Source organism: Piliocolobus tephrosceles, chromosome 1 (assembly GCF_002776525.5).
Source record: "Piliocolobus tephrosceles isolate RC106 chromosome 1, ASM277652v3, whole genome shotgun sequence".
NCBI classification, from domain to species: Eukaryota; Metazoa; Chordata; class Mammalia; order Primates; family Cercopithecidae; genus Piliocolobus; species Piliocolobus tephrosceles.
Window position 1 is genome coordinate 177,430,547 of NC_045434.1, and position 26,968 is coordinate 177,457,514.

At 53.2% G+C, this 26,968-nt stretch overlaps 1 protein-coding gene and 1 non-coding gene across 3 annotated transcripts; both read left to right on the forward strand.

Moving 5' to 3' along the window:
* Positions 1 to 1,403: 1,403 nt before the first annotated feature.
* Positions 1,404 to 26,207, forward strand: PTCH2 (patched 2). 2 transcript variants are annotated; one of them, XM_023221579.2, is made up of 23 exons: positions 1,719 to 1,796; positions 2,617 to 2,809; positions 12,795 to 12,984; positions 13,091 to 13,160; positions 13,339 to 13,430; positions 14,064 to 14,259; positions 15,053 to 15,174; positions 15,322 to 15,469; positions 15,549 to 15,680; positions 15,773 to 15,928; positions 16,011 to 16,103; positions 16,453 to 16,578; positions 16,669 to 16,787; positions 16,892 to 17,240; positions 17,366 to 17,678; positions 17,771 to 17,913; positions 17,998 to 18,178; positions 18,312 to 18,592; positions 18,704 to 18,841; positions 22,653 to 22,795; positions 22,863 to 22,962; positions 23,362 to 23,429; positions 25,336 to 26,207. In XM_023221579.2, the coding sequence occupies exons 1-23, from the start codon at positions 1,725 to 1,727 to the stop codon at positions 25,349 to 25,351; spliced, it is 3,441 nt and encodes a 1,146-aa protein (XP_023077347.1). In that variant the 5' UTR covers positions 1,719 to 1,724; the 3' UTR covers positions 25,352 to 26,207. The 2 variants fall into 2 exon arrangements, with proteins under 2 accessions (XP_023077346.1, XP_023077347.1); XM_023221578.2 differs by lacking the exon at positions 25,336 to 26,207 and having other exon boundaries at positions 1,404 to 1,796; positions 23,362 to 24,108.
* Positions 26,058 to 26,171, forward strand: LOC111548854. The gene has a single exon (XR_002733536.1). It is a non-coding gene; the product is annotated as a U5 spliceosomal RNA (small nuclear RNA).
* Positions 26,208 to 26,968: the final 761 nt, after the last annotated feature.

Sequence of the window (26,968 nt, forward strand, 5' to 3'; positions counted from 1 at the left end):
AGGCCCAGGTGGGAAAATGACCTGAGCCCAGGAGTTCGAGACCAACCTGGGCAACATGGCGAAACCCTGTCTATACAAAATTACAAAAATTAGCTGGCTGTGGTGGTGCACACCTATAGTCCCAGCCGTTTGGGAGGTTGAGGCGGGAGGATCCTTTGAGACTGGGAGCTCAAGGCTGCAGTGTGCTGTGAAGGCGCCACTGCACTCCTACCTGGGCAACAGAGGGAGATCCTGCCTCAGAAAAAAAAAAAAAGCGGGGGAGGGGAGCAGTGATTCAAGTTCAGTTTTTGAAGATTATCTGCCAAGACAAAAGGGCCAAAACATGTGCAAAGGTAGGAACGAGGGAACACTGATGTGAGGGAACTATGGGAGAGAAGGCTTTAGCTAGCTAGATCACATGGGGCCCTGTGCTCCAAGTGGGTCTTGTGCTTTGGAGCTATCAGATTTGCATGTTAGAGAAATGACTCTGGTCTCAGTGGAGAAAGTGGACTGAAGAGGGCAAGAATGGAGGCCGGGAAGAGTGAACAGAAATCTTGGGCTTTGATTGGGTCGGAAAGAAAGTGTGACCCTACCGGCTTTGATGCCATCTCTAAGACCTACAGCTACCTGACCCCCGACCTCTGGAAGGAGACTGTATTCACCAAGTCTCCCTATCAGGAATTCACTGACCACCTCGTCAAGACCCACACCAGAGTCTCCGTGCAGAGGATCCAGGCTCCAGCTGTGGCTACAACATAGGGTTTTTATACAAGAAAAATAAAGTGAATTAAGCCTGAAGAAAAAAGAAAGAAAAAGAAAGTGTGGCCCTAGGCCAGGCGCGGTGGCTCACTCTTGTCATCCCAACACTTCGGGAGGCTGAGGTGGGCTGACAGCCTGAGCTCGGGAGTCTGAGACCAGCCTGGGCAACATGGCGGAAACCCGTTCTCCACCAAAAATACAAAAAGCCGGGCGTGGTGATGCATGCCTGTGGTCCCAGCTACTCGGGAGGCTGAGATGGGAGGATGGCTTGAGCACGGAAGGCGGAGGCTGCAAGCCGAGATGGAGCCACGGCACTCCAGCTTAGGTGACAGAGTGAGACCCCGTCTTAAAAAAAAAAAAAAAAAAGTGTAGCCCTAACAAGAGCCCGCAAACGCCCTTTCTCAGCGTCAGCCTCTGGACTTACACTTGGCCAGCGCTGCGCCTCTCCGGGATCTCCCTCCCTCCTCCTCCCTGTGGCCCCGCGGGCTGGAGGGAGGCGCAGGGTGAGCCAGCCTGGGTGGTCTCCTGCCCCGCCCCCTGCGGCGCCGTTACCTAGCAGCGGGCCCGGCCGCACGGCTAGGGTAATTTGCGGGCCCCTCAGCCAATGGGAGGGCGTCGCCCCGGCCAGCACCCTTTTCTGGAGCTCCAGCCGCCTCCCGGGCACTGCAGTCGCCACCTCGAACCCTGCTGTGCGTCTCGGGGCAGCAATTCCGCCTGCGCGCGGAACCCATGCCTCCTCCAGCCGCCGCGGCCCACGGCCCACAGAGCGGGTGAACCCCGGCGCCGCGCCCCGGGCCCGCAGCTCCCTGCACTCCTCCCTCGCAGCCGCCTCAACACCGGCACCCCACCGTCTCTCCCACGCCCGCGCCTTGGCGGCCCCACTGAATCCCCGCGCGGGGCCCAGCGGTACTGGGAGACCGGGCTAGCCTATGGGAGCGCCCAGATAACGCGGGTTGGGGGCGCCCGCGCCCCCCATCCCAGCCAGCATGACTCGATCGCCGCCCCTCAGAGAGCTGCCCCCGAGTTACACACCCCCAGCTCGAACCGCAGCACCCCAGGTGAGTAGAGGGGGAGATGGAAGAAGGAAAAGTGGGGCCAGGTCTGTCACTCGGGCCTCTGCAAGGTTTGTGATGTCTTCAAGTGCCGTGTGTCATTGGGTGTCTGACACTAGCGAGAGCTAGCACGGCAAGCAAATTGTGCGTGTGTGTCGGTGTGTCTGTGCTTGTGTCTCCCCCTCGTCTGGCCAGTGAGAATAAATGTCTGTGGGTTCACCTCTGTCCACCCGACGACAGGTGTGTGTACATATGTATCCTGCTCTCAGAAAATGGGCCTATGCCGGCCGGAAGTGGTGGCTCACACCTGTAATCCCAACACTGGGAGGCTGAGGCGGGCGGATCACCTGAGGTCAGGAGTTCGAGACCAGCCAGGCCAACATGGTGGAACTCTGTCTCTACTAAAAATAAAAAATTAGCAGGGCATGGTGGCAGGCGCCTGTAGTCCCATCTACTTGGGAGGCTGAGGCAGGAGAATCTCTTGAACCTGGAAGGCGGAGGTTGCAGTCAGCCAAGATCACACCACTGCACTCCAGCCAGGGCTACAGAGCAAGACCCCATCTCAAAAAAAAAAAAAAACAAAAGAAAGAAAGAAAGAGAGAAAAACGAAAAAAAAAGAAAATAGGCCTATGCCTTCCTCAGGTGTGTGCTGGAGGTGGTGGGTGTTACATCTTCCAAGTGTGGGCCTGTGTCTGTGTTGGTGCTCCCTGTCCCACATCCAGAAATCAAGAAGCTAGGGCTGGGCAGCAGATATACAGGGTGAGAAGGGAAGGATTTCATGCATTGTTGCAGTGATGCCTGGCTGACCCTTCTCTTTCCATCCCAGATCCTAGCTGGGAGCCTGAAGGCTCCACTCTGGCTTCGTGCTTACTTCCAGGGCCTGCTCTTTTCTCTGGGCTGCGGGATCCAGAGACACTGTGGCAAAGTGCTTTTTCTGGGACTGTTGGCCTTTGGGGCCCTGGCATTAGGTCTCCGCGTGGCCATTATTGAGACAAACTTGGAACAGCTCTGGGTAGAAGGTAAGTTGTGGCCACTGGCCATAGCTGCTCAGGTATGGTGAGCCCAAGACAAGAACGGGGTGAGGAGCTTGGCTACTGAGCTCTAGTAGGCCTGGCCCTGGGGCTGGAGGGGCACCTGCTGGCCAGAGTCTGTACACCTGGGCATCTAGGAACACTGTTCCCTTCCACAACCATAAATGGACATCTGCAGATGGTAGACCCTGTGAATTGGCTGTATAGAATATTTGTCTGTGATTTTGTATGTGTTTATTTAGCATTTATTGTTAACTTTCTATGTGTGTTTTTGACAATGCATGAGGGTTTACAAAAGCAGCTAAAACAAGATTCATTTTTCAGTAGCAAGGAAAGTAAAATATGTGCTGGAATAACTAAAATACAATACAGAGCATCCTGTGATTATGTTGTATAAGAGAAGGCAGGGAGAAATCACTTATGACCAGGAGTATCAGAAAAGTTAAAACTATAAGGCTGGGGAAACTGAGTAAATCATCTGGCCAAGCGTCCAGGGAGAGGGCTCAGGCACCCAGGCCCATTTAATGGAAAAGCAATACAGAATCCACACTTTGAGGCAACAGCCAGGGTCAGATGGGATCAAATCCTCACTTTCTCTTTTTTTTTTTTTTTTTTTTTTGAGACGGAGTCTCGCTCTGCCGCCCAGGCTGGAGTGCAGTGGCCGGATCTCAGCTCACTGCAAGCTCCGCCTCCCGGGTTCACGCCATTCTCCTGCCTCAGCCTCCCGAGTAGCTGGGACTACAGGCGCCCGCCACGTCGTCCGGCTAGTTTTTTGTATTTTTAGTAGAGACGGGGTTTCACCGTGTTAGCCAGGATGGTCTCGATCTCCTGACCTCGTGATCCGCCCGTCTCGGCCTCCCAAAGTGCTGGGATTACAGGCTTGAGCCACCGCGCCCGGCCTAATCCTCACTTTCTTAAGGAAGCATAAAAGAATGATTTTCTTGGGATTTCTTTTTGCGGGGCGGGGGGCGGTTTTGTTTTTTGTTTTGTTTCATTTTGAGATGGAGTCTCACTCTGTCGCCCAGGCTAGAGTGCAGTGGCACGATCCTAGATCACTACAACCTCTGCTTCCCGGATTCAAGTGATTTTCATGCCTCAGCCTCCCAAGTAGCTGGGATTACAGGTGCCCACCACCACACCTGGCTAATTTTTGTATTTTTAGTAGAGACAGCCTAGACCTCCAGGGCTCAGATCCTCCCACCTCAGCTTCCCAAGTAGCTGGGATTACAGGTGCGCGCCACCATGCCTGGCTAATTTTTGTATTATTAGTAGAGACCAGGTTTCACCATGTAGGCCAGACTGGTCTTGAACTCCTGGCCTCAAGTAATCCACTCACCTCAGCCTCCCAAAGTGCTGGGATTACAGGTGTGAGCCACCGTGCCTGGCCAGAATGATTTCTTATTAATAATTTCAGCAGGCCAGGTGCAGTGGCTCCCGCCTGTAATCCCAGCACTTTGGGAGGTCGAGGAGGGCAGATCACAAGGTCAGGAGTTCAAGACCATCCTGACCAACATAGTGAAACCTCATCTCTACTAAAAATACAAAAATTAGCCAGGTGTGGTGGTGGGCGCCTGTAGTCCCAGCTACTTGGGAGGCTGAGGCAGGAGAATCGCTTGAACCTGGGAGGCGGAGGTTGCAGTGAGCCGAGATCGTGCCACTGCATTCCAGCCTGGGCGACAGAGGGAGACTCCGTCCCAAAAAAAGAATTTTTTTTTAATTAAAAAAGATTTTTTTCAGCATGACTCTTCTTTACTGAGGGCTGGTTTCATATAGCAGCCCTTTGATAGGAGTCAAACTCCAGTCTGTTTTTCCCTGGGAAGTTTGCATTTTGTAGGCTCCCTCAGCCCTGGCCCATACCCAAAGGCAGGGCCCACGTTGGAGTCTCACACCCTTGAGTTATTTCAAATACTGGCAAGTCCTAGGATCCAGAGCAGATGTTTCTCAGAGCTTGCCTGCCTGTTGGGCTCTCACACGCGTCCCCACCCTATCTACCCACAGCCCTGCAGACTCTCACATCCATGCACACTCTAGGCCAGCCCTGGGGTTCAGAGCAGATGTTTCGCTCTGCCTGCCTGCCCCCAGCCCCAGGACACAGATGTGCATACATGCACATACACATACCCCCACCCACACCACTGCTGCCTGGGTGGTCCCAGATGACTCTTGGATTTCCTGCCACAACAGAGGCAGTCTCCCTTCCCTTCCTCCCTCTCCATTCCCCACATTTTCCCCATCTAAACACTGCTTGAACCTCCATGTTTCCTCATCTCTCCTACACTCCAGCATAGGATAGGCTAGACCCCAGCAGTTTTTTGCTGTTGTTTGGGGGAAGGTTTTATAAGAGGGTGGTAGCCAATTCCTAGGCTTTTTTCCTTTATTTCCTTTATTTCAGGCTTTTGTCCTGTATTGGCTGGGGGTGAGGTAAAGGCAGTGATCATTTTTTTCTTTCTTTTTTTTTTTTTTTGGAGAATGAGTCTTGCTCTGTCACCCAGGCTGTAGTGTAATGATGCGATCTCGGCTCACTGCAACTTCTGCCTCCCGGGTTCAAGCGATTCTCCTGCCTGAGCCTTCAGAGTAGCTGACACTATAGGCCTGCGCCACCATACCCCGCTAATTTTTTTGTATTTTTAGTACAAACAGGGTGCATCATGTTGGCCATGCTGGTCTTGATCTCCTGACCTTGTGATCTGCCCACCTCGGCCCCACAAAATGCTGGGATTACGGGCCTGAGCCACCGCGCCTGGCCAATCTTTTTTTTCATAGAGATGGAGTCTCACTATGAGACCCAGTCTCAAAGAAAGAGTAAGCAGGCAGGGTGCAGTGGCTCACATCTGTAATCCCAGCACTTTAGGAGGCCAAAGTGGGTGGATCACCTGAGGTCAGGAGTTCTACACCAGCCTGGCTCACTTGGGGAAACTCCATCTCTACTAAAAATACAAAAATTATCCAAGTGCGGTGGTTTGCGCCTATAGTCCCAGCTACTCCGGAGGCCGAGGTAGGAGAATCGCTTGAACCCAGGAGGCGGAGGTTGCAGTGAGCCAAGATTGCGCCACTGCACTCCAGCCTGGCGACAGAGCGAGACTTTATCTCAGAAAAAAAAAAAAGAGAGAGAAAAGGAAAGGAAAGGAGAAGGAGAAGGAGAAGGAGAAGGAGAAGGAGAAAGAGAAAGAGAAAGAGAAAGAGAAAGAGAAAGAGAAAGAGAAAGAGAAAGAGAAAGAGAAAGAGAAAGCAGAGAAAGAAACCAAACACTGGCTATCAGTGTTTCAGACCGGTGTTCCAGACCTCCTTAACTTTGCCATGATAAGACTTGGAATGTGACTTGTTTGTCTTTCCTGGCCAACTGTAAAGTCAAGGGTTCAGAGGTAGATTGTTCTCTAAAATGAAAATTACAAAGGCCAGGCATGGAGGCTAACGCCTGTAATCCTACCACTTTGGGAGGCCGAAGTATGTGGATCACCTGAGGTCAAGAGTTTGAGACAAGCCTGACCAACATGTTGAAACACTGCTTCTACTCCAAATACAAAATTAGCCAGGCGTGGTGGTGCATGCCTGTAATGCCAGCTACTCGGGAGACTGAGGCAGGAGAATCGCTTGAATCCGGGAGGCAGAAGTTGCAGTGAGCCGAGATCGCACCATTGTACTCCAGCCTGCGCAACAAGAGCTGCCATTCTATGTAGAAGACAGAGGATGGCCTTATATCAGTTGGTAGAATCACCACCCACTTAAATATCTAAAGCTAAAACCTTAGGAGTCATCTTCAGTTCTTGTTTACCCAATTGTTTTATTTATTTATTTTTGAGACAGAGTCTCGCTGTCGCCCAGGCTGGAGTGCAGTGGCGCGATCTCGGCTCACTGCAAGCTCTCCCTCCTGTGTTCACGCCATTCTCCTGCCTCAGCCTCCCGAGTAGCTGGGACTATAGGCGCCTGCCACCACGCCCGGCTAATTTTTTTGTTTTTAGTAGAGACGAGGTTTCACCGTGTTAGCCAGGATGGTCTCGATCTCCTGACCTCGTGATCCGCCTGCCTTGGCCTCCCAAGTGCTGGGATTACAGGCGTGAGCCACCGCGCCCAGCCCGTTCACCCACTTGTTTAGTATATTAGTAAATCCTTGCTTCTTAACCTCTCTCATAACAGACCCATCCTTTCTACCTTGTGGTTACGGCTCTAGTTGAGGTCTTGTTCCATCCCTGGCAATACACTCCTGATTGTATCATTTAGAATGATTTTAGGCCAGGCATGGTGGCTCATGCTTGTAATCCTAGCACTTTGGGAGGCCAAGGTGGGAAGCTTGACTGAGCCCAGGAATTCAAGACCAGCCTGGGCAACATGGCAAAACCCCATCTCTATTTCTAAAAAAATTAAAAATTAAAAAATAAGGCTGGCTCAGTGGCTCACACCTGTAACCCCAGCATTTTGGGAGTTCAGGGTGGAGTGGATCACCTGAGGTCAAGAGTTTGAGACCAGCCTGGCCAACGTGGCAAAACCTTGTCTCTACTAAAAATACAAAATTTGGCCAGGCGTGATGGCATGTGCCTGTAATCCCAGCTACTCAGGAGGCTGAAGCAGAATCACTTGAACCTGGGAGGCGGAGGTTGCAGTGAACAGAGATCACGTCACTGCACTCCAGGCTGGGTAACAGCAAGACTCTGTCTCAAAAATATATATAAATAAATAAAATAAAATAATAGTATGCTTTTAGCAACATGAAAGAGAAAAAAAAGGAAAGGAAGGAGGGAAGAAGGAAGAAAAAAGATTGATTTATTATTCTCTGTAACGGGAAGCCTAGTTGATTTTGTTAATTCAGCAGCCCAAGGACATTAGCAAGGACCCAGTTTCTTTCTTTCTCCTCTGCCATCTTCAACATGTTGGACTTTTGTCCACAGGCTTATCTCAGAGTGGCTGCTGCGGTGTCAGGAAAAAGAAGTCATTCTTGTCTCGCATGTCTTTCTGTTTTTGTTTTGTTTTGTTTTATAGAGACAGGGTCTCACTCTTTCACCCAGGCTGGAGTGCAGTGACACAATCACATCTCACTGCAGCCTCGAACTCCTAGGTTCACACAGTCCTCCTGCCTCTTTCTCCACAGTGTCTGGGACTACAGGCACATGTCACCATGCGCAGCTAATTTTTCTGTTTGTTTGTTTTTTGTAGAGACGCAGTCCCACTATGTTGCCCAGGCTGGTCTTTTTTTCTTTTCTTTTTTTCCATCCCCTGAGATGAAGTCTTGCTCTGTCACCCAGGCTGTAGTGCAGTGGATCAATCTCAGCTCACTGCAACCTCTGTCTCCCAGGTTCAATCGATTCTTCTGCCTCAGCCTCCTCAGTAGCTGGGATTGCAGGTGCGCACCACACCTGACTAGTTTTTGTATTTTTAGTAAAGACAGGGTTTCACCATGTTGGCCAAGCTAGTCTCAACCTCCTGACCTCGTGATCCACCCACCTCGGCCTCCCAAAGTGCTAGGATTACAGGTATGAGCCATTGCACCTCCCAAAGTGCTAGGATTACAGGTATGAGCCATGAGTTCAACCCCTAGGCTGGTCTTGAACTCCTGGTCTCAAGCGATCCTCCTGCCTTGGCCTCCTGAAGTGCTGGGATTACAGGCATGAGCCACTATGCCTGGTCTTGCATCTCTTTTTGAAAGTGAGGAAAAATTTATTAGTAGCCTCCCAGCCAACTTCTCATTTGTTCTCTTTGGCAAGAACTGTGTAGCATCCTATGCCGAAATCCTTCACATGGCAAAGGCAATGGAATTACTGATTGGCTTCTTAAACTAATCAAGTTTCACCTTCTGATGCTGGGGAGGAGCCCAGCTGTCCCTAATCGCTCAGCCTTTCTGAGGATGGCCACCGAAATCAGGGTCTGTTAGAAAGGAGGAAGGTGCTGACAGCCTCACCTTCAAATCTGCCTCCACAGCACCACCCTGTGGCCAATCTCCATCTGGCCAAGTCAGTCCCCTTCTTAGTGCCCTTGCACCGATTTCCACCAGATTCTGTAAAATCAAATATAAACTCCAGAGCACACACTCTAGGCCCTCCATAATTGGACTTGATTGCTTCTCCAGCATTGCTGCTGGCTCCTCCCTGGCTCACTCTTAGCAGTACCGAAACACGGAGTCTTTGACAGTTCCCTGCACACACTTCGTCCAGGACACCTTTCCTGACTTCTTCTCGTGGGCACCTCTTATCATTCACAACTTACAACCGTGTATTCACAAAAATACATTATTGGGTGACGAAAATGTCAGATCCTCTCTGCCCAAAATCTCCCATGACTCCCATTTCACCCAGAGAAAGCTTAAGTCCCTACAATGGTATACAGGCCCTTACACGTGAAACTTCTGGACCAAAGATAATGGACCTACATATTGCAATGATGCTTTCCCCCAAAGAGTATACCATGTTACACTCCCATAGTGGGTTAGAGTGTACTCCTGTAAACCAGCAATGAGTGCTATCAATCTTAAAATGTTTGCCAAATTGTTAGATAGTAACTTATTGGTGTTTTTATTTGCATTTAGAGGATTACTTATAAGGTAGACTTTTTTTCCATATTGGTTAACCAGTTATATTTTCTTGTTGGTAAAGACATAAAAGTTTAGCTGAGCACAGTGACTCACACCTGTAATCCCAGCCCTTTCAGAGGCTGAGGCGGGAGGATCACTTGAGCCCAGGAGTTTGAGAATAGCCTGGGCAACATAGGGAGACCATGTCTCTACAAAAAATACAAACATTAGCTGGGCATGGTGGCACACACCTGTAGTTCCAGCTACTTGGGAGGATTGTTTGAGCCAGGAGGTCAACGCTACAGTAAGCTGTGATCGCACCACTGCACTCCAGCCTTGGTCACAAAGCAAGACCCTGTCTCAAAAAAAAAAAAAAAGGGACGAGTTTTTTTTAATGTATCAGTCTTTTATTTTTTTATTTTTTTATTTTTTTTTTATTTTTTTTGAGATGGAGTCTCACTCTGTCCCCCAGGCTGGAGTGCAGTGGCGCAATCTCGGCTCACTGCAAGCTCCGCCTCCTGGGTTCATGCCATTCTCCTGCCTCAGCCTCCTAAGTAGCTGGGACTACAGGCGCCCGCCACCACGCCCGGCTAGTTTTTTGTATTTTCTTTTAGTAGAGACGGGGTTTCACCGTGTTTGCCAGGCTGGTCGTGAACTCCTGACCTCGTGATCCACCCGCCTCGGGTTCCCAAAGTGCTAGGATTACAGGCATGAAACACCGCACCCGGCCTAATGTATCAATCTTGATATTCTCCCTCCTCTGTCCTATTTCCTCCCCTGTCACCTGCAGTCTTTCTTTCCTTCAGTTCCTTCTCATTTTTCTGTCACATCATTTCTCTACCAGCAGCCACTGAAAAATAACTCCACATCTGTACCTACTGTGTGCCATGCAATTTCCTAAGTACTTTGCCTGCACTGATGCTAATTCTACCAAGTAGTCACTGTTTCCATTTGACAGATGAGGAGCTGGAGACCCAGAGAGAATAAGTAATTAGCCTAAGGAACAGACTAAGCATTATCGTCTCTTCCTTCCTGCATCACAATGTATCCCAGTTCATCTGTCCATATCTATCTTTGTCAACTAAGGTTTATCTTTTTCTCTTCCCCATTTTCTCCCCTGAGGAGTCTTTATTGTCTTTGATGCTCCATTTTAAATTATCCATGTTTCTTTCTCTTGCTTTCTTGTCAGATCTCTCTGGGTTCCTTCCTCCTCCCATGCCTCCTTCCTCTCAGCAAACCCACTTACTGTGGAAAGCTTATCTCTGTCCTCCTCTTCCCCTCCATGCGGCAGTCTTCGGCCTAATCCTGGTGAAATAAACACTGCAGTACAAGCCTGGCAAAGGAGTGGGGAGTAGGGAAGAGTCAGAGAAGGAGAGGCCAGGCACGGTGGCTCACGCCTGTAGTCCCAGCACTTTGGGAGGCCGAGGCTGGCGGATCACCTCAGGTCAGGAGTTCAAGACCAGCCTGGCCAACAGGGTGAAACCCCATCTCTACTAATAATACAAAAATTAGCCAGGCGTAGTGGCAGACACCTGTAATCCCAGCTACTCGGGAGGCTCAGGCAGGAGAATCGCTTGAACCCGGGAGGCAGAGGTTGCAGTGAGCCAAGATTGCACCATTGCACTCCAGCCTGGGCAACAAGAGTGAAACTCTGTCTCAAAAAAAAAGAGAAGGAACTGGCAGTGTGGGGAGCAGGACAGGAAGACTGTTTTCGTGAGGTGAAGGCCAGGAATGTGACTTTTGGGGCGCGAGGGCACATGTGAGCATATGGGTAAGTATGTGTTGGAGACTACCAAGGATTTGGGGCTTTTGTGAGTGAGAAGATTACATGGGTTTGAAAAAGAGATTGGAGGGCCAGGCACAGTGACTCACACCTGTAATCCTAGCACTTTAGGAGGCTGGGGTGGGAGGATCGCTTGAGCCCGGGAATTTAAGACCAGCTTGGGGCCAGGAGCAGTGGCTCACGCATGTAATCCCAGAACTTTGGGAGGCCAAGGAGGGCCTCCCAAAAGGGAGGTCAGGAGTTCAAGACCAGCCTGGCCAACATAGTGAAACCCCATCTCTACTAAAAATGCAAAAAATTAGCTAGGCATAGTGATGGGCGCCTATAATCCCAGCTGCTTGGAAGGCTGAGGCAGAATGTTGCAGTGAGCCAAAAAAAAAAAGACCAGCTTGGGCAACATAGTGATGAGACCTTCTCTCTACAAAAAATTTAAAAATTAGCCAGGCACGGTGGCGGGCACCTGTGGTCCTAGCCACTCAGGAGGCTGAGGTGGGAAGATTACCTGAGCCCAGGAAGTCAAAGCTATAGTGAGCTGTAATCAGGCCACTGCACTCCAGCCTGGGCAACAGAGCAAGACCCTGTCTAATAAAAAGAAAGAAAGAGAAAAAGGAAAAGAGATTGGGAAACATGACGATCTCAGATGGGACTTGAGTCTCAGAAGCAGTACGTGTGGGTCCCAGCAGGCAGCAAAGACTAACAGGAGGAGACCCCCAGACAGGTGGAAACAGCGCAGGGTCTGAGATCAGAGCAAATCCACAAAGCCGCCAGAGGTAGATTGGCCCTCACTCTCCCCCACATCATAGTTAAGTGATATCCCCTCACACTGTCCCCACCTCCCCCAGGTCCCAGTTACACAGCAGGAGCCTGTGGCCAGCATAACGCAGGACTGGAGGGGCGCTAAGATCCAGGACACTAAGGCAGGCCTGGCGCCGGGACTCCCTGTGGTCTGGACAGTGAGGGCGGTGAAAGGGATCCGGACACTTCCCTCCCCTGGGCTCACTTTGATTTCACCCCTGCCAGGGTTTGTGAGCTGATTCCATGCACTTCCTGCCTGAGCAGGAGCAGCACACTGAGTGACTGTCCCATCCCCCACCTTCCCCACACCAACACAGGGCCCACTACTATCACCCATTATTATCAGACACTCCTATCCCTGCCCTCTCCCCAGGACACTTTGCAGAAAGGTGTGTGGATATAAATCACTGCCCAGAGCAACCTGAACTAAGAACCAGCCCCCGCCCTACACCTGTTCTTTCAGGAAACCCTCCCAGCAGCAGCCTCCCTATTGGCCCTCCTTGTCCTCCCTACCAGAGCAGAGAGGGACTGAGTGAGGGTTCCCTTACCAAGATGCCTCTACAACCCCTCGGCCCACGGCCAGCTCATGTTGATTGTCCTTTTTAAGTTTATGCCCAAAACCCAGCCAACCTGGTTCATGCTTAAACCCTAGACCACACAGGAAATCCACAGAGCCAAACAACTGAGGCCTCTCCACTTGCCTGGCAGAGCTCTAGGACCCAGAAGCCTGGGAAGTCAGCCTGGGCCATGACCAGGCCCTCGGGGGATAAGGCAGGGGCTCCTCTCTGCTCCACCTCTCCCACTTGTCTGGGGAGGCCTCAGAGTTAGAAGCCCCCTTCCCGTGTCCTGACGCACCTAGGCCCTTTCCCCCCAGCTTTCTCTCTTTGCTCCTGCAGTGGGCAGCCGGGTGAGCCAGGAGCTGCATTACACCAAGGAGAAGCTAGGAGAGGAGGCTGCATACACCTCTCAGATGCTGATACAGACCGCACGGCAGGAGGGAGAGAACATCCTCACGCCCGAAGCACTTGGCCTCCACCTCCAGGCAGCCCTCACTGCCAGTAAAGTCCAAGTATCACTCTATGGGAAGTGAGTCTGGCTGAGCCCCTGAGCAGCTGGGGTTGAGGCGTGCTGTGGGGTTCTGGAGTGGGAATCCCCCTCTTCTGCTGATCTCCTATGCCCCTGGCTATTGTAGGTCCTGGGATTTGAACAAAATCTGCTACAAGTCAGGAGTTCCCCTTATTGAAAATGGAATGATTGAGCGGGTAAGTGTCCTGAGAGGGAGTAGAGGCAGAACCTCTTCTGTGGCGTGGAAGGACTCAGAGAGACTGAGCAAGCCCCACAGCCTGCAATCCGCCCCCTTAAAACTAAGGAGGGGATTGCAGAGGGCACCCTACTAAGGTTGTGGGGCAGGACTGATGTGGCCCGGGGTATCCCTGGCAGATGATTGAGAAGCTGTTTCCGTGCGTGATCCTCACTCCCCTCGACTGCTTCTGGGAAGGAGCCAAACTCCAAGGGGGCTCCGCCTACCTGCCGTGAGTGCCACTCCTGGGGCCCTGCTGCATCTCCTGCTGGGGACTCTCCCAGCAGAAAGGAGGGGTTGGGGGAATGAGAATGATCAAAACCTTACCAAGGTCCTAAGTACCTCCCAGGCCAGCATCAGAGAGCACGGGCTTCCCCAGGGAAGGAAGGAAGACCTGACTTATTTACACAAAACTAAACACAAAGATCTGTAAGATCTGAGTAAAGGAGAAAAAGATCCCCAGAAAGAGGCTTTGCTGGGGGGAATTACCTAGGTGTCTGCTAAGCTGTTGCCCAGGCCAGAAAGAAAACCTGCTACAGGTGTGTGCCTGCTGGTTATATATTAGAACCAAGCACACAGCTTGGTAAGGGACTCAGTGGGGCCTTCCTAGGCCCTTTCTATGTATTAGGTAACCCTGCCCTGATATCCGTCTCAGCCCCTTGTAGTCATCTACCGCTCACTGTAGCACCCTGGTGGGCCCATGCTGCCTGGCAGTTCTGAGAAGCTGAGGCTTGCACACCCTCCATATGGAGGGACAAATGGGCAGATAAGAGGAGAGGAGTGGGGTACAGCATGGGACCCCAGCAGCAGTTTGGAGCCTGGGTTTTCATCCCTGACCCTCACCAACTATGGGCTTTTCCCTCAGCGGCCGTCCGGATATCCAGTGGACCAACCTGGATCCAGAGCAGCTGCTGGAGGAGCTGGGTCCGTTTGCCTCCCTTGAGGGCTTCCGGGAGCTGCTAGACAAGGCACAGGTGGGCCAGGCCTACGTGGGGCGGCCCTGTCTACACCCTGATGACCTCCACTGCCCACCTAGTGCCCCCAACCATCACAGCAGGCAGGTGGGTTCCAGCCAGGTCTGCCAGGGAAAGACTGTTTCTCTTCCCTCATACACTCCTATGTTCTGGGGGAGCTGACTGCTCTGTGCCCTGACCCTCACTTCCTGGCATTACCCTGCTCCCACAGTGCCAGGCCCCCAGTTCCATTCCCAATCAGTTATCCTACGGAGCCCTCCAGTGGTATATGAATCCCTTTTTCTTTTTCTGAGCCTAGATAAGGCTGGACTTTTTAAATTTTTATTTATTTATTTTTTGAGTCTCATTCTGTCGCCCAGGCTGGAATGCAGTAGCTCAATCTTGGTTCAAGCAATTCTCCTGCCTCAGCCTCCTGAGTAGCTGGGATTACAGGTGCCCGCCACCATGCCTGGCTAATTTTTGTTAGCCCTCTGGAAGTGCTGGGATTACAGGCGTGAGCCACTGCGCCTGGCCAAGGCTGGACTTTTTGTCAAAATAGACTAATACAGGGAAACTCAGAATACAGTAGGTATGCATGAATATCATAGCTGGTCTCCCTGGTTTCTTTATGGCCCTGCCAATGTGGTGCTTTTCCCAGAATCCGCCAGTTACACCAGCTCCTCCCGGAAGCCTACTTCCAGGCCTCTGCTCCCCCTTCAGGCTTCCTGTCTTCGGGATACTAGCTGTTCACTTCTGCAGAGCAGTCAAGAGGCTCAGAAGTTACCTACACTCCAGGCCCACTGAGCTCCATGGTGGCTTGGTTCCTGGAGGTGGAAGCCCAGGGACACTCAGTTATCCGCAGCCAGGGCCTTGAGCATTAACCCCTCCTATTCCCCTCCAGGCTCCCAATGTGGCTCACGAGCTGAGCGGGGGCTGCCATGGCTTCTCCCACAAATTCATGCACTGGCAGGAGGAACTGCTGCTGGGAGGCATGGCCAGAGGCCCCCAGGGACAGCTGCTGAGGTACAGTTTCCTCTGGGAGTTGATGAGGGGACTCTGTGCGTGAGAACCCGTACTGGAATGCCAGGCAGCTCTGGCAAAAGGCCCTGCACATCCCTCACCAGGTGTTTGGGCCAGCTCTGACCCCTGGTTCTCCCGCACCCCCACCAGGGCAGAGGCCCTGCAGAGCACCTTCTTGCTGATGAGTCCCCGCCAACTGTACGAGCATTTCCGGGGTGACTATCAGACGCACGACATTGGCTGGAGTGAGGAGCAGGCTGGCACAGTGCTACAAGCCTGGCAGCGGCGCTTTGTGCAGGTCGGTATGGACAAGGACAAGGTGGGTGCCCTGAGGCCACTCCCTCCTCCTGCCCCTCCAATCCGCCCTGTTTCTCCAGCTGGCCCAGCAGGCCCTGCCTGAGAACGCTTCCCAGCAGATCCACGCCTTCTCCTCCACCACCCTGGACGACATCTTGCATGCGTTCTCGGAAGTCAGCGCTGCCCGTGTGGTGGGAGGCTATCTGCTCATGGTGGGTTTTGCACCTGGCACCTTGCCCCACTCCACCTCCAGCCAGTGCCCACCCTGGGAGCCCCTGTCTGAGACTGCCCTTTCTCCCCACAGCTGGCCTATGCTTGTGTGACGATGCTACGGTGGGACTGCGCCCAGTCCCAGGGTGCTGTGGGCCTTGCCGGGGTACTGCTGGTGGCCCTGGCAGTGGCCTCAGGCCTTGGGCTCTGTGCCCTGCTCGGCATCACCTTCAATGCTGCCACTACTCAGGTACGCCTGGACTGCAGGGCAGATTCAGTGCCAGTCACCAGGCTTCACGGGTCCTCAGCTGCCCGCTCCTCTGCCCCTCTAGGTGCTACCCTTCTTGGCTCTGGGAATCGGCGTGGATGACGTATTCCTGCTGGCGCACGCCTTCACAGAGGCTCTGCCTGACACCCCTCTCCAGGTGGGACCTTGTCCCCCAGGGCTCATCTGAGGCAGCTCAGCTTACTGGTTAAGAGCCTCTTGGTTCAAGTGACCCTGGGCTGCTAATGAACCTCAGTGCCTCTTGTCCCCATCTGTAAACAGGGGAAATAATAGTGCCGTGTCCTAAGGGTTGTGTTTGGATCAGTGAGGTAACTCAAGCTGAATGCTTAGAACAGCCCATCACACGTACATGGTACCCAGTAAATGCTAGCTGCTGTGTTATGACTGCCCCACCTCTGTACCCCAAGTTCCTGAGCCTCCCCTTCACTCCACCTTGACACAGCCCCTCCTTTGTGACCTGAGGGCAGGTCCCCACTCTGTCCTGGCAGGAGCGCATGGGCGAGTGTCTGCAGCGCACAGGCACCAGTGTTGTACTCACATCCATCAACAACATGGCTGCCTTCCTCATGGCTGCCCTCGTTCCCATCCCTGCGCTGCGAGCCTTCTCCCTACAGGTGAGGCCTCTTACATGGGCGGCTCAGGGTGGGTGTGGGGCTGAGGCCAAGCTTCATCCAGCCTTCATGCCCCTCCTGTCCGTCCCCCAGGCGGCCATAGTGGTTGGCTGCACCTTTGTAGCCGTGATGCTTGTCTTCCCAGCCATCCTCAGCCTGGACCTACGGCGGCGCCACTGCCAGCGCCTCGATGTGCTCTGCTGCTTCTCCAGGTACTGCCTGCACCCCAGCCCCTTCCTCCCGTGACCCACGCCAGCCTGTCCCCTCACCAGCATTTCAAGGCACAGACCTGTCATCCACTCTCTACCTCTTCCAGTCCCTGCTCTGCTCGGGTGCTTCAGATCCTGCCCCAGGAGCTGGGGGACGAGACGGTTCCAGTGGGCATTGCCCACCTCACTGCCACAGTTCAAGCCTTTACACACTGTGGAGCCAGCAGCCAGCATGTGGTCACCATCCTGCCTCCCCAAGCCCACCTGGTGCCCCCACCTTCTGACCCACTGGGCTCTGAGGTCTTCAGCCCTGGAGGGTCCACACGGGACCTTCTAGGCCAGGAGGAGGAGACAAGGCAGAAGGCAGCCTGCAAGTCCCTGCCCTGTGCCCGCTGGAATCTTGCCCATTTTGCCCGCTACCAGTTTGCCCCCTTGCTGCTGCAGTCACATGCCAAGGTAAGACTGGGCCAAGCAGGGCAGAGACTTAGCGTCTGTGGGCCCAGAAGGGCAGAGGGCTCAGTCCACCCCTGAGGGGCTGGGGGCAGCCCTGGGGCCTCCAGCTTAGTTGCCACTTCCCACAGGCCATTGTGCTGGTGCTCTTTGGCGCTCTTCTGGGCCTGAGCCTCTACGGAGCCACCTTGGTGCAAGACGGCCTGGCCCTGACGGATATAGTGCCCCGGGGCACCAAGGAGCATGCCTTCCTGAGCGCCCAGCTCAGGTACTTCTCCCTGTACGAGGTGGCCCTGGTGACCCAGGGTGGCTTTGACTACGCCCACTCCCAACGTGCCCTCTTTGATCTGCACCAGCGCTTCAGTTCCCTCAAGGCAGTGCTGCCCCCACCGGCCACCCAGGCACCCCGCACCTGGCTGCACTATTACCGCAGCTGGCTACAGGGTGAGAGGCGAGGAGACTGGCAGGGAGGGGTGCTGCAGGGAGAAACGCCCTGGGGCCACCAGCCAACAGAACCCTATCCTGGTATCCCCTAGGAATCCAGGCTGCCTTTGACCAGGACTGGGCTTCTGGGCGCATCACCCGCCACTCGTACCGCAATGGCTCTGAGGATGGGGCCCTGGCCTACAAGCTGCTCATCCAGACCGGAGACGCCCAGGAGCCTCTGGATTTCAGCCAGGTTGGGAGAGGGCTGGAGGGGTGGAGTAGCACAGGGGCTGCAGGCCTCCGGGGCCCAGGCCTTCAGCCCTCTCTGCCTCCGCAGCTGACCACAAAGAAGCTGGTAGACAGAGAGGGACTGATTCCACCCGAGCTCTTCTACATGGGGCTGACCGTGTGGGTGAGCAGTGACCCCCTGGGTCTGGCAGCCTCACAGGCCAACTTCTACCCCCCACCTCCTGAATGGCTGCATGACAAATACGACACCACGGGGGAGAACCTTCGCAGTGAGTCCTGGGGGGAGCTCAGCAAGAGCCTCAGCCTCACCCACACAAGCCCTGAGCCTTAGGCCCTGCCCGCTCTGCCCCGTGCTCACCGCCCCGTCCCTCTCCCTCTTCTCCCTTCCCCTCCCCTCCGCAGTCCCACCAGCTCAGCCCTTGGAGTTTGCCCAGTTCCCCTTCCTGCTGCGTGGCCTCCAGAAGACTGCAGACTTTGTGGAGGCCATCGAGGGGGCCCGGGCAGCATGTGCAGAGGCCGGCCAGGCTGGGGTGCACGCCTACCCCAGCGGCTCCCCGTTCCTCTTCTGGGAGCAGTATCTGGGCCTGCGGCGCTGCTTCCTTCTGGCTGTCTGCATCCTGCTGGTGTGCACATTCCTCGTCTGTGCCCTGCTGCTCCTCAACCCATGGACGGCTGGCCTCATAGTGAGTGCTTGCAGGAGTAGGGACAGAGAGACCCAGCGGCACCCGCACCCTTCCCTGCCCAGCCTGTCTTCCCTCCTGCCAGGAGCCCTCTGTGAACCTTGTCTCCCCCAGGTGCTGGTCCTGGCGATGATGACGGTGGAGCTCTTTGGTATCATGGGTTTCCTGGGCATCAAGCTGAGCGCCATCCCCGTGGTGATCCTCGTGGCCTCTGTAGGCATCGGTGTTGAGTTCACAGTCCACGTGGCTCTGGTGAGCACAGGCACCCCGGGGAGGGACCAGTCAGCTGATTCAGTATTCAACACATATTGTTCAAACCCCTACCATGTGCTGGGTACTGTTTAAGAATTTGGGGCCAGGCACGGTGGCTCATGCCTGTAATCCCAGCACTTTGGGAGGCCGAGGCAGGAGGATCACGAGGTCGGGAGATCGAGACCATCCTGGCTAACACGGTGAAACCCTGTCTCTACTAAAAATACAAAAAATTAGCCGGGCATGGTGGTGGGCGCCTATAGTCCCAGCTACTTGGAAGGCTGAGGCAGGAGAATGGTGTGAACCCAGGAGGCGGAGCTTGCAGTGAGTCAAGATTGCGCCACTGCACTCCAGCCTGGGTGACAGAGCGAGACTCCATCTCAAAAAAAAAAAAAAAATTGGGGCTGGCCGGACGTGGTGGCTCACACCTGTAATCCCAGCACTTTGGGAGGCCAAGGCAGGTGGATCACCTGAGGTCAGAAGTTTGAAACCAGTCCGGCCAACATGGTTAAAACCCTGTCACTACTAAAAATACAAAAAATTAGCCAGGCGTGGTGGCACATGCCAGTAATCCCAGCTACTTTGGAGACTGAGGCAGGAGACTTGCTTGAACCTGGGAGGTAGAGGTTGCAGTGAGCTGAGATCGAGCCATTGCACTCCAGCCTGGGCAACAAGAGTGAAACTCTCCGTCTCAAAAAAAAAAGAAGAAGAAGAAGAATTTGGGCTGGGCACGGTGGCTCATGCCTGTAATTGGAATGATGCTGGGGCATTTTGGGAGGCCAAGGCAGGAGGATCCCCTCAAGTCAGGAGTTCAAGACGAGCTGGCCAACATGGCAAAACCCCGTCTCTACTGAAAATACAAAAATTAGCCGGGCGTGGTGGTACATGCCTGTAATCCTAGCTACTCAGGAGGCTGAGGCAGGAAAATCACTTGAACCCAGGAGGCGGAGGTTATAGTGAGCCAAATCGCATCACTGCACTCCAGCCTGAGCAAAAGAGCAAGATTCAATCTCACAAAGGAAAAGAATTTGGAAAATAAAAAAGAATACGGGATATAATAGCAATACAGTTTTTTTACCTCCAAGGAACTTTTTTTTTTTTTTTTTTTTTTTGAGACGGAGTCTCGCTCTGTCACCCAGGCTGGAGTGCTGTGGCCGGATCTCAGCTCACTGAAAGCTCCGCCTCCCGGGTTCACGCCATTCTCCGGCCTCAGCCTCCCGAGTAGCTGGGACTACATGACAAATACGACATGGCGCCCCCACGTCGCCCGGCTAGTTCTTGTAGTTTTTAGTAGAGACGGGGTTTCACCGTGTTAGCCAGGATGGTCTCGATCTCCTGACCTCGTGATCCGCCCGTCTCGGCCTCCCAAAGTGCTGGGATTACAGGCTTGAGCCACCGCGCCCGGCAAGGAATTTATATTCTAGGGATCGGATCGAGATAGACAATAAGGGCTGGGTGTGGTGGCTAATGCCTGTAATCCCAGCACTTTGGGATGCCGAGGTGGGCACATCACTTGAAGTCAGGGGTTCGAGACCAGCCTGGCCGACATGGTGAAACCCCGTCTCTACTAAAAATACGAAAATTAGCTGGGTGTGGGGGTGAACGCCTGTAATCCCAGCTACTTGGGGAGGCTGAATCAGGAGAATCACTTGAACCTGGGAGGGCGGAGGTTGCCATGAGCCAAGACCACGCCACTGCACTCCAAGAGCACTCCACGTGCTCTGCACTCTGGGCTGCAGAGCAAAACTCCATCTCAAAAAAAAAAGAGAGAGAGACAATAAATAAGTAGACAAATAAATAAGCAGCCATTTCAGTAGAGAGGAGTAGACAAAATCCTGTCTGGAATGTGTTAAAGACAGAATGGAAGATGAGAAAATGGGAATCAATGATTCTTTTGAATGGTTTCACTGTGAACCATTGTGGGATGGGCTAGGCATGGTGACTCACACCTGTAATCCCAGCACTTTGGGAGGCTAAAGCTGGTGGATTGCTTGAGCCAGGAGTTCAAGACCAGCCTGGGCAACATGGTGAAACCCTGTCTCTAATAAAAATACAAAAATTAGCCAGGCATAGTGGTGGGTGCCTGTAATCCCAGCTACTCAGGAGGCTGAGGCAGGAGAATCGCTTGAACCTGGGAGGCAGAGGCTGCAGTAAGCCAAGATTGCGCCACTGCACTCCAACCTGGGCAACAGAGCAGAACTGTCTCAAAAAAGTAAATAAAAAAAAAGGCTAGGCACGGTGGCTCAAGCCTGTAATCCCAGCACTTTGGGAGGCCGAGACGGGCGGATCGCGAGATCAGGAGATCGAGACCATCCTGGCTAACACGGTGAAACACCGTCTCTACTAAAAAATACAAAAAACTAGCCGGGCGAGGTGGCAGGCGCCTGTGGTCCCAGCTGCTGGGGAGGCTGAGGCAGGAGAATGGCATGAACCTGGGAGGCGGAGCTTGCAGTGAGCTGAGATCCAGCCACTACACTCCAGCCTGGGTGACAGAGCGGGACTCTGTCTCAAAACAACCTAAAAAAAAAAAAACAGAAAAAGTAAATAATTAGCTGGGCATGGTGGCGCATGCCTGTAGTCCCAGCCACTTGGGAGGCTGAGGCGGGAGGATCACTTGAACCTCAGAGTTTGAGGCTGCAGGGAGCCATGATTACACCACTGCACTCCAGCCTGGGCAACACAGTAAGATCCTGTCTCAAAAAAAAAAAAAAAAAAAAGGGATGGTAGCGGGATGGCAATGTGGGCTTAATGGAGGGCTTCTACAGAGATACCAGAGATACAGAGATGCCGGAACCAAGGAGGGCCTCACCCAGGGCTGCATATTCTCTGACAGAGGAAAGGGGGGACCCACAGACCAGCCAGACTCCACAAACCACTCCCTTCCCTTCCCCCCACCAAATATCTCTATTATTATTCTGATTGTAAGAACAATATATGGTCCTTGAAAACAAAGTCAGTATGCAGAAAGGTACAAAAGAAGAATAATTAGAAATCCTCTGAAACACTACTCTGAGAAATACCTGTTATCACTTTGGCATCCCTCTTCTAGATGGACTAGTGGTTGGCAAACTTCTTCTATTTATAGGGCCAAATAGTAACCATTTCAGGCTTGGTAGGCCATAAAGTCTCTGCTGCAACTCTGCCATAGAAACACAAAATTGTCTAGACAATACATTAACCAATGGGTATAGCTGTTTCAACAAAATTTCCTTTACAAAACAAGTAACAGGCTGGAGTTTGCCCAACCTATTTTTGTTGTTTGTTTGTTTGAAGCAGAGTTGCACTCTGTGGTACAGGCTGAAGTGTAGCAGTGCAATCTCAGTTCACTGTGACCTCCACCTCCCTAGCCAAGCCATCCTCCCACCTCAGCCTCCCAAGTAGCTGAAACTACAGGCACAAACAACCACACCCAGATAATTTTTGTATTTGTTATAGAGACAGGGTTTCGCCATGTTTCCCAGGCTGGTCTCGAACTCCCAACCTCAGGTGATCCACCCACCTCAGCCTGGGATAACAGGCATGAGCCACCGCACCCAGCCTTGTTTGTTTTTAGACAGAGTCTCACTCTGTTACCCAGGCTGTACCCTATTTTCTACACGTCTCTGTGTCTAAGCTCACCAAACCCATCCATACAGTGTTACCTAAAAGGGCTCATGCATGCTCCCTGTACAGTTCCCATGAACTAAGTTCACCACCTGGCCTTTGGTGAGCCAAGGTATTGTTAAGCTCTGAAGACAGATACAGCTGGGGACATGGCTGAGCTGGCCATGACTGGCAGAGGAGCAGCTCCAGGGCCACTCTATTTTCCCAGGGCTTTCTGACCACCCAGGGCAGCCGGAACCTGCGGGCCGCCCGTGCCCTCGAGCACACATTTGCCCCCGTGACTGATGGGGCCATCTCCACATTGCTGGGTCTGCTCATGCTTGCTGGTTCCCACTTTGACTTCATCGTAAGGTAGGGAGGGCTCGGGGCGGGGAGGCAGGGCTCAGGGCAGGCCTGGGCTGACTCCCCCCGCCCCCAGGTACTTCTTTGCGGCGCTGACGGTGCTCACGCTCCTGGGCCTCCTCCATGGACTTGTGCTGCTGCCTGTGCTGCTGTCCATCCTGGGCCCGCCACCAGAGGTGACCACACCCTCAGCACCATCCCTCTGCTCCCAGCCCAGGGGATGGGGTAGGGACAGGCAAGGGAAGGGACAGAGCCCTGTGACCCACAGACAGGTACCTCCCCAACAGGTGCCACCAGCTGAAGGTGGCAGCCTCCTTCTTTCCCCAGATACCATGTTCCTGCCCCTCATCCCTCCTGGTTTCTTCATGGGACCCACCTTAGCCTTTTAGGATCCAGAGCAAGGTGCAGGGTTTGCCCCAGGCCTCAACATCCTGTCACCTGCCAGCTCTCATATCCTGCTGGAGACCAACAAGGACCCCCGCTTCCCAACAGTCATGATGGCCCCCAGGGAGATGCTGAAGGGGACAGGAGTCCCAGGGGCCCGTGGGCTGACTGTGGCTGGTGTCTCCCCACAGGTGATACAGATGTACAAGGAAAGCCCAGAGGTCCTGAGTCCACCAGCTCCGCAGGGAGGCGGGCTGAGGTGGGGGCCATCCCCCTCCCTGCCCCAGAGCTTTGCCAGAGTGACTACCTCCATGACCGTGGCCATCCACCCACCCCCCCTGCCTGGTGCCTACATCCATTCAGCCTCTGATGAGCATCCTTGGTCCCCTGCTGCCACCAGCTCTGGCAACCTCAGTTCCAGGGGACCAGGTCCAGCCACGGGTGAAAAGAGCAGCTGAAGCACAGAGACCGTGTGTGGGCCACGTGGGGTCACCAGGAAGCACTGGATCAGGTGTTAGACGCAGGATGGACCCCTGGAGGGCCTTGCTGCTGCTACACCCCCTCTCCCTACCCAGCTGTCATGGGCCTCCCTGATATCCATATAGAACAGCCAGCACCTTGCACACCCAGGCCTGTGTGAGGCTATGTCTGTGTCACTTGAGAGTGAAATCCAGCACTTCAGGCTGCAGTGCAGCCCTGTCCCCTTTCCCACCCCACACTGCTGCCCGCTCAGCTGACCAAGCCTGAGAGACCCTCCAGCACCCTTCCTCAGTCCTGGCCCCACCGCCTGGTGACTCCTGGGCAGGCTCTTCCTATCCCTGCCCACCTCCTACTACGTCCATTATTTATATGAAAATGTCTATTTTTGTAGTGTACATAGATGTTAGCTATGTTGAAAGTTTTATTTTTTAAAGAATGAAATATATTCTATGTGAACTCATCTCAAATGACTTCAGTGCTTTTTTTTTTGGACAGAGTGGGGAGTTTGCAAGTGAACATTCGCTATTGGAAGGGGCTTTGGCGCCAGGACCTGAGGTATTAGCTTCTCTAGTTCTGGGTGGAAAAGACCCCAGATTCTGGATTTTTGTCATATACTTGGTAACATCATCTGGATTAAGTGCTTAGTATACAAAACGATAACAAATTTTGTTGGTGGGAAATCCTACTGGGTTCAATCTGGAGACTGGGAGCAGAAAAAAAAAAAGCCCCACCATGTGGCTTTCCAAGCCACCATATTCCAGCCCGCCCACCTCTGCAGACTCACCTCCACCTACCTGCTTCACCCGCACGGGAAATGGCAAGGCGGAGGGGCAAGGCCATGCAGCAGCTGGAAGGTGAGGTGGAGGCAGATCAGGAAAGCGGTCAGTTGAAGCAGAGAGAGGGCAACAGGGTCTGGGGAGCTTCTCAGGAGGTTTGTGGACCGAGGGAAAGGAGCCAGTTCCCAGAGCAACCTCCAAGGCAAAGGCCTCTGCAAGTTGGTGGTTGGCCTGACAGCCGAGAGGCATCTCTGGCCAGTCAGCCAGTGGATCAGTTGCGGGAACTGCCCAGAAACGAAGGTGCTAGCAGCTAGTGAGGACACCATTTAAGCTGTTTGTTCTGTGAAGGTTGAACAGCCTCACTGAGCACAGGCCTTGAAAAGTGGCCACAGCCCTGGAATAGAGCACAGAGCCTCACCCAGAGGTGTGGGGAGGTTTGCAACTGCCCTTTCCCAGCCATAGCTTCGGACCCATAGTCTAGTTCGCATAGACTCTGGGCGCCAATCACCCACTCACCAGGAATGATCCCACCCCACCAACAATGCCTTCTCACATCCCACCCCACCTGGACAAAGGCCAGGAAATCATGTTCTGACCAAAAGATACAAAAAAAAAAAGGAAACGCCTATTGCAATAGAATCCACACTAACATGCCTAAAAAGCTCAAGAGAAGCGGGTAGTTGGCAGAAAACCTAGAGTAGGGGGTGCAACCAGCAGGCCCAAGGGAGGGAGGCTGGATTTGGGTCCAGCAGTGTTTGGGTCACCAAGGAGGGCCTTCTAGGCGGAGCAGAGAGAGCTCACCAGGTTAGAATAGTGCAAAGGGGATCAGCCCTCTGTGCCACTTACCAGCGGAGTAACCCTGGGCAAGTTAGCCAGCCTCACTAAGCCTCCTCATCTTCATCTTCCCAGGCCCGAGGAGATCTAGCCTGTGCCTCCCACCCTAGCACCCCTTCATCAGACACACGGAGCGCCACTGTCTGGACAGGCTGAACTGGTCTTCGGGTCCATAATTTCTCATACGCCATTCCCTCTGCCTAGAACACTTTCCCACATCCCCTTGACGTGACTCCTTATCACCCTTCGAGGTGAAATGGATCGGATGCCATCTCCTTCAGGAGAGATAGTGTCGTGCCTCCTGTGAGTTCCCACTGCCCCGAGTGTCTGTGCCCGTCTGTTTCCCCGTCCCTCTCCCTAAGCCCGGAGGCTTACTGCGGGTAAGGACGGCGGGACAGGACCTTAACCCCTGGGACAAACACCAGCTCCCCAAAGGACTCGGCACCCACGGGGTGCGGGTCCCAGGAGGACCAGCAGAGAGGAGAACAGGAGAGCAAAGGAGACCAGTGATCCACGGGTCCCTTGGGTGCCGCCCCGGGGACCCAGCCCCTGTGGTGCGGAACAGCCCGGAGCCGCCTGTGATTTGCATACCCATGGTGCACCACGAAAAGATCCCCTCACGATGCTTGCACTCCCTCCGTGCGGGCGTTTCCGCACTATTTTAGGGCATGATGCCTCTTCCAAGCATCTCTGTGCATAAACTACATGCAGGGAGTGCGTACCACGCAAGCACCCAACAACCATAAGTGTGTTAAGTGTTAGCTCTCCCCGCGAGGTTCGAAGCGAAAGTTAGTAGTATGCTCTCGTTTCTTTTCAAATCGTATGAATCTTTCGCCTTTTACTAAAGATTTCCGTGGAGAGAAACAATTGTGAGTCTTAAATTTTTTTGAGGCCTTGTGTTTCGCGAGGCTAAGTTATGGGTGTTGAAAATTAGACTACTGTTACCACATGTTTGAAAAACCACCCGGCTGTGGTAATGCACTCCACGTTTGTAGTATTAGTTGCTCAAAGAACTGCCGCAGGAGAGTTTCATAAATCCAGGAGCGGAAATTGCGGTGATCCGAGATCGTGCCACTGCACTCCAGCCAGGGAGACAGAGACTCCGTCTCAAATAAAAGCAAAAAAACAGACGTTTGCCTGACACCCGGTTTTGAGCTGCATTTGGGATTTATTGGCTTCTGCAGTGTGTAGTAAGACTGGCTTCTATTGTTTATTTTTCGCGTTTCTGTTGCATTTCGTTGCAGATTTAAAAGATAAAGAAACAGTGGAAGGCACTTTCAAGTCGTCCGGTCATTAATTAAGCCTTAGTGCGGCTAGAGGTTCAGGAACGGTATATCTCGTCAACCAAACTCCTTGTTCTATACCCAGAGATAGGAGCTGGTTTGGTGTGAGACTCTTCCAGACTGATTTTTTTCCCCCCAACTCGACTGCGAATCCAAACACAGTTTATGTGGTGAAGATACAAGGTTCCTTCTCCTACAAAGCTATTTTTTTTGTTTTTGTTTTTGTTTTTTTGTGAGACAGAGTCTCTGTCACCCAGGCTGGAGTGCAGTGGCACAATCTCGGCTTACTACAACCTCCGCCTCCCGGATTCAAGCGATTCTCCTGCCTTAGCCTCCCGAGTACCTGGGACTACAGGCGTGCTCCACCATACCCAACTAATTTTTGTATTTTTAGTAGAGACGGCGTTTCACCATTTTGGCCAGGC

Excerpts from the sequence above, each read along its gene's own strand:
- PTCH2 (XM_023221578.2), top strand. The coding sequence starts at position 1,725 with ATGACTCGATCGCCGCCCCTCAGAGAGCTGCCCCCGAGTTACACACCC. Across the intron at positions 13,431-14,063 it reads GGGGGCTCCGCCTACCTGCC|CGGCCGTCCGGATATCCAGT; the intron begins GTGAGTGCCACT and ends CTTTTCCCTCAG. Across the intron at positions 18,593-18,703 it reads CATGGACGGCTGGCCTCATA|GTGCTGGTCCTGGCGATGAT; the intron begins GTGAGTGCTTGC and ends TGTCTCCCCCAG.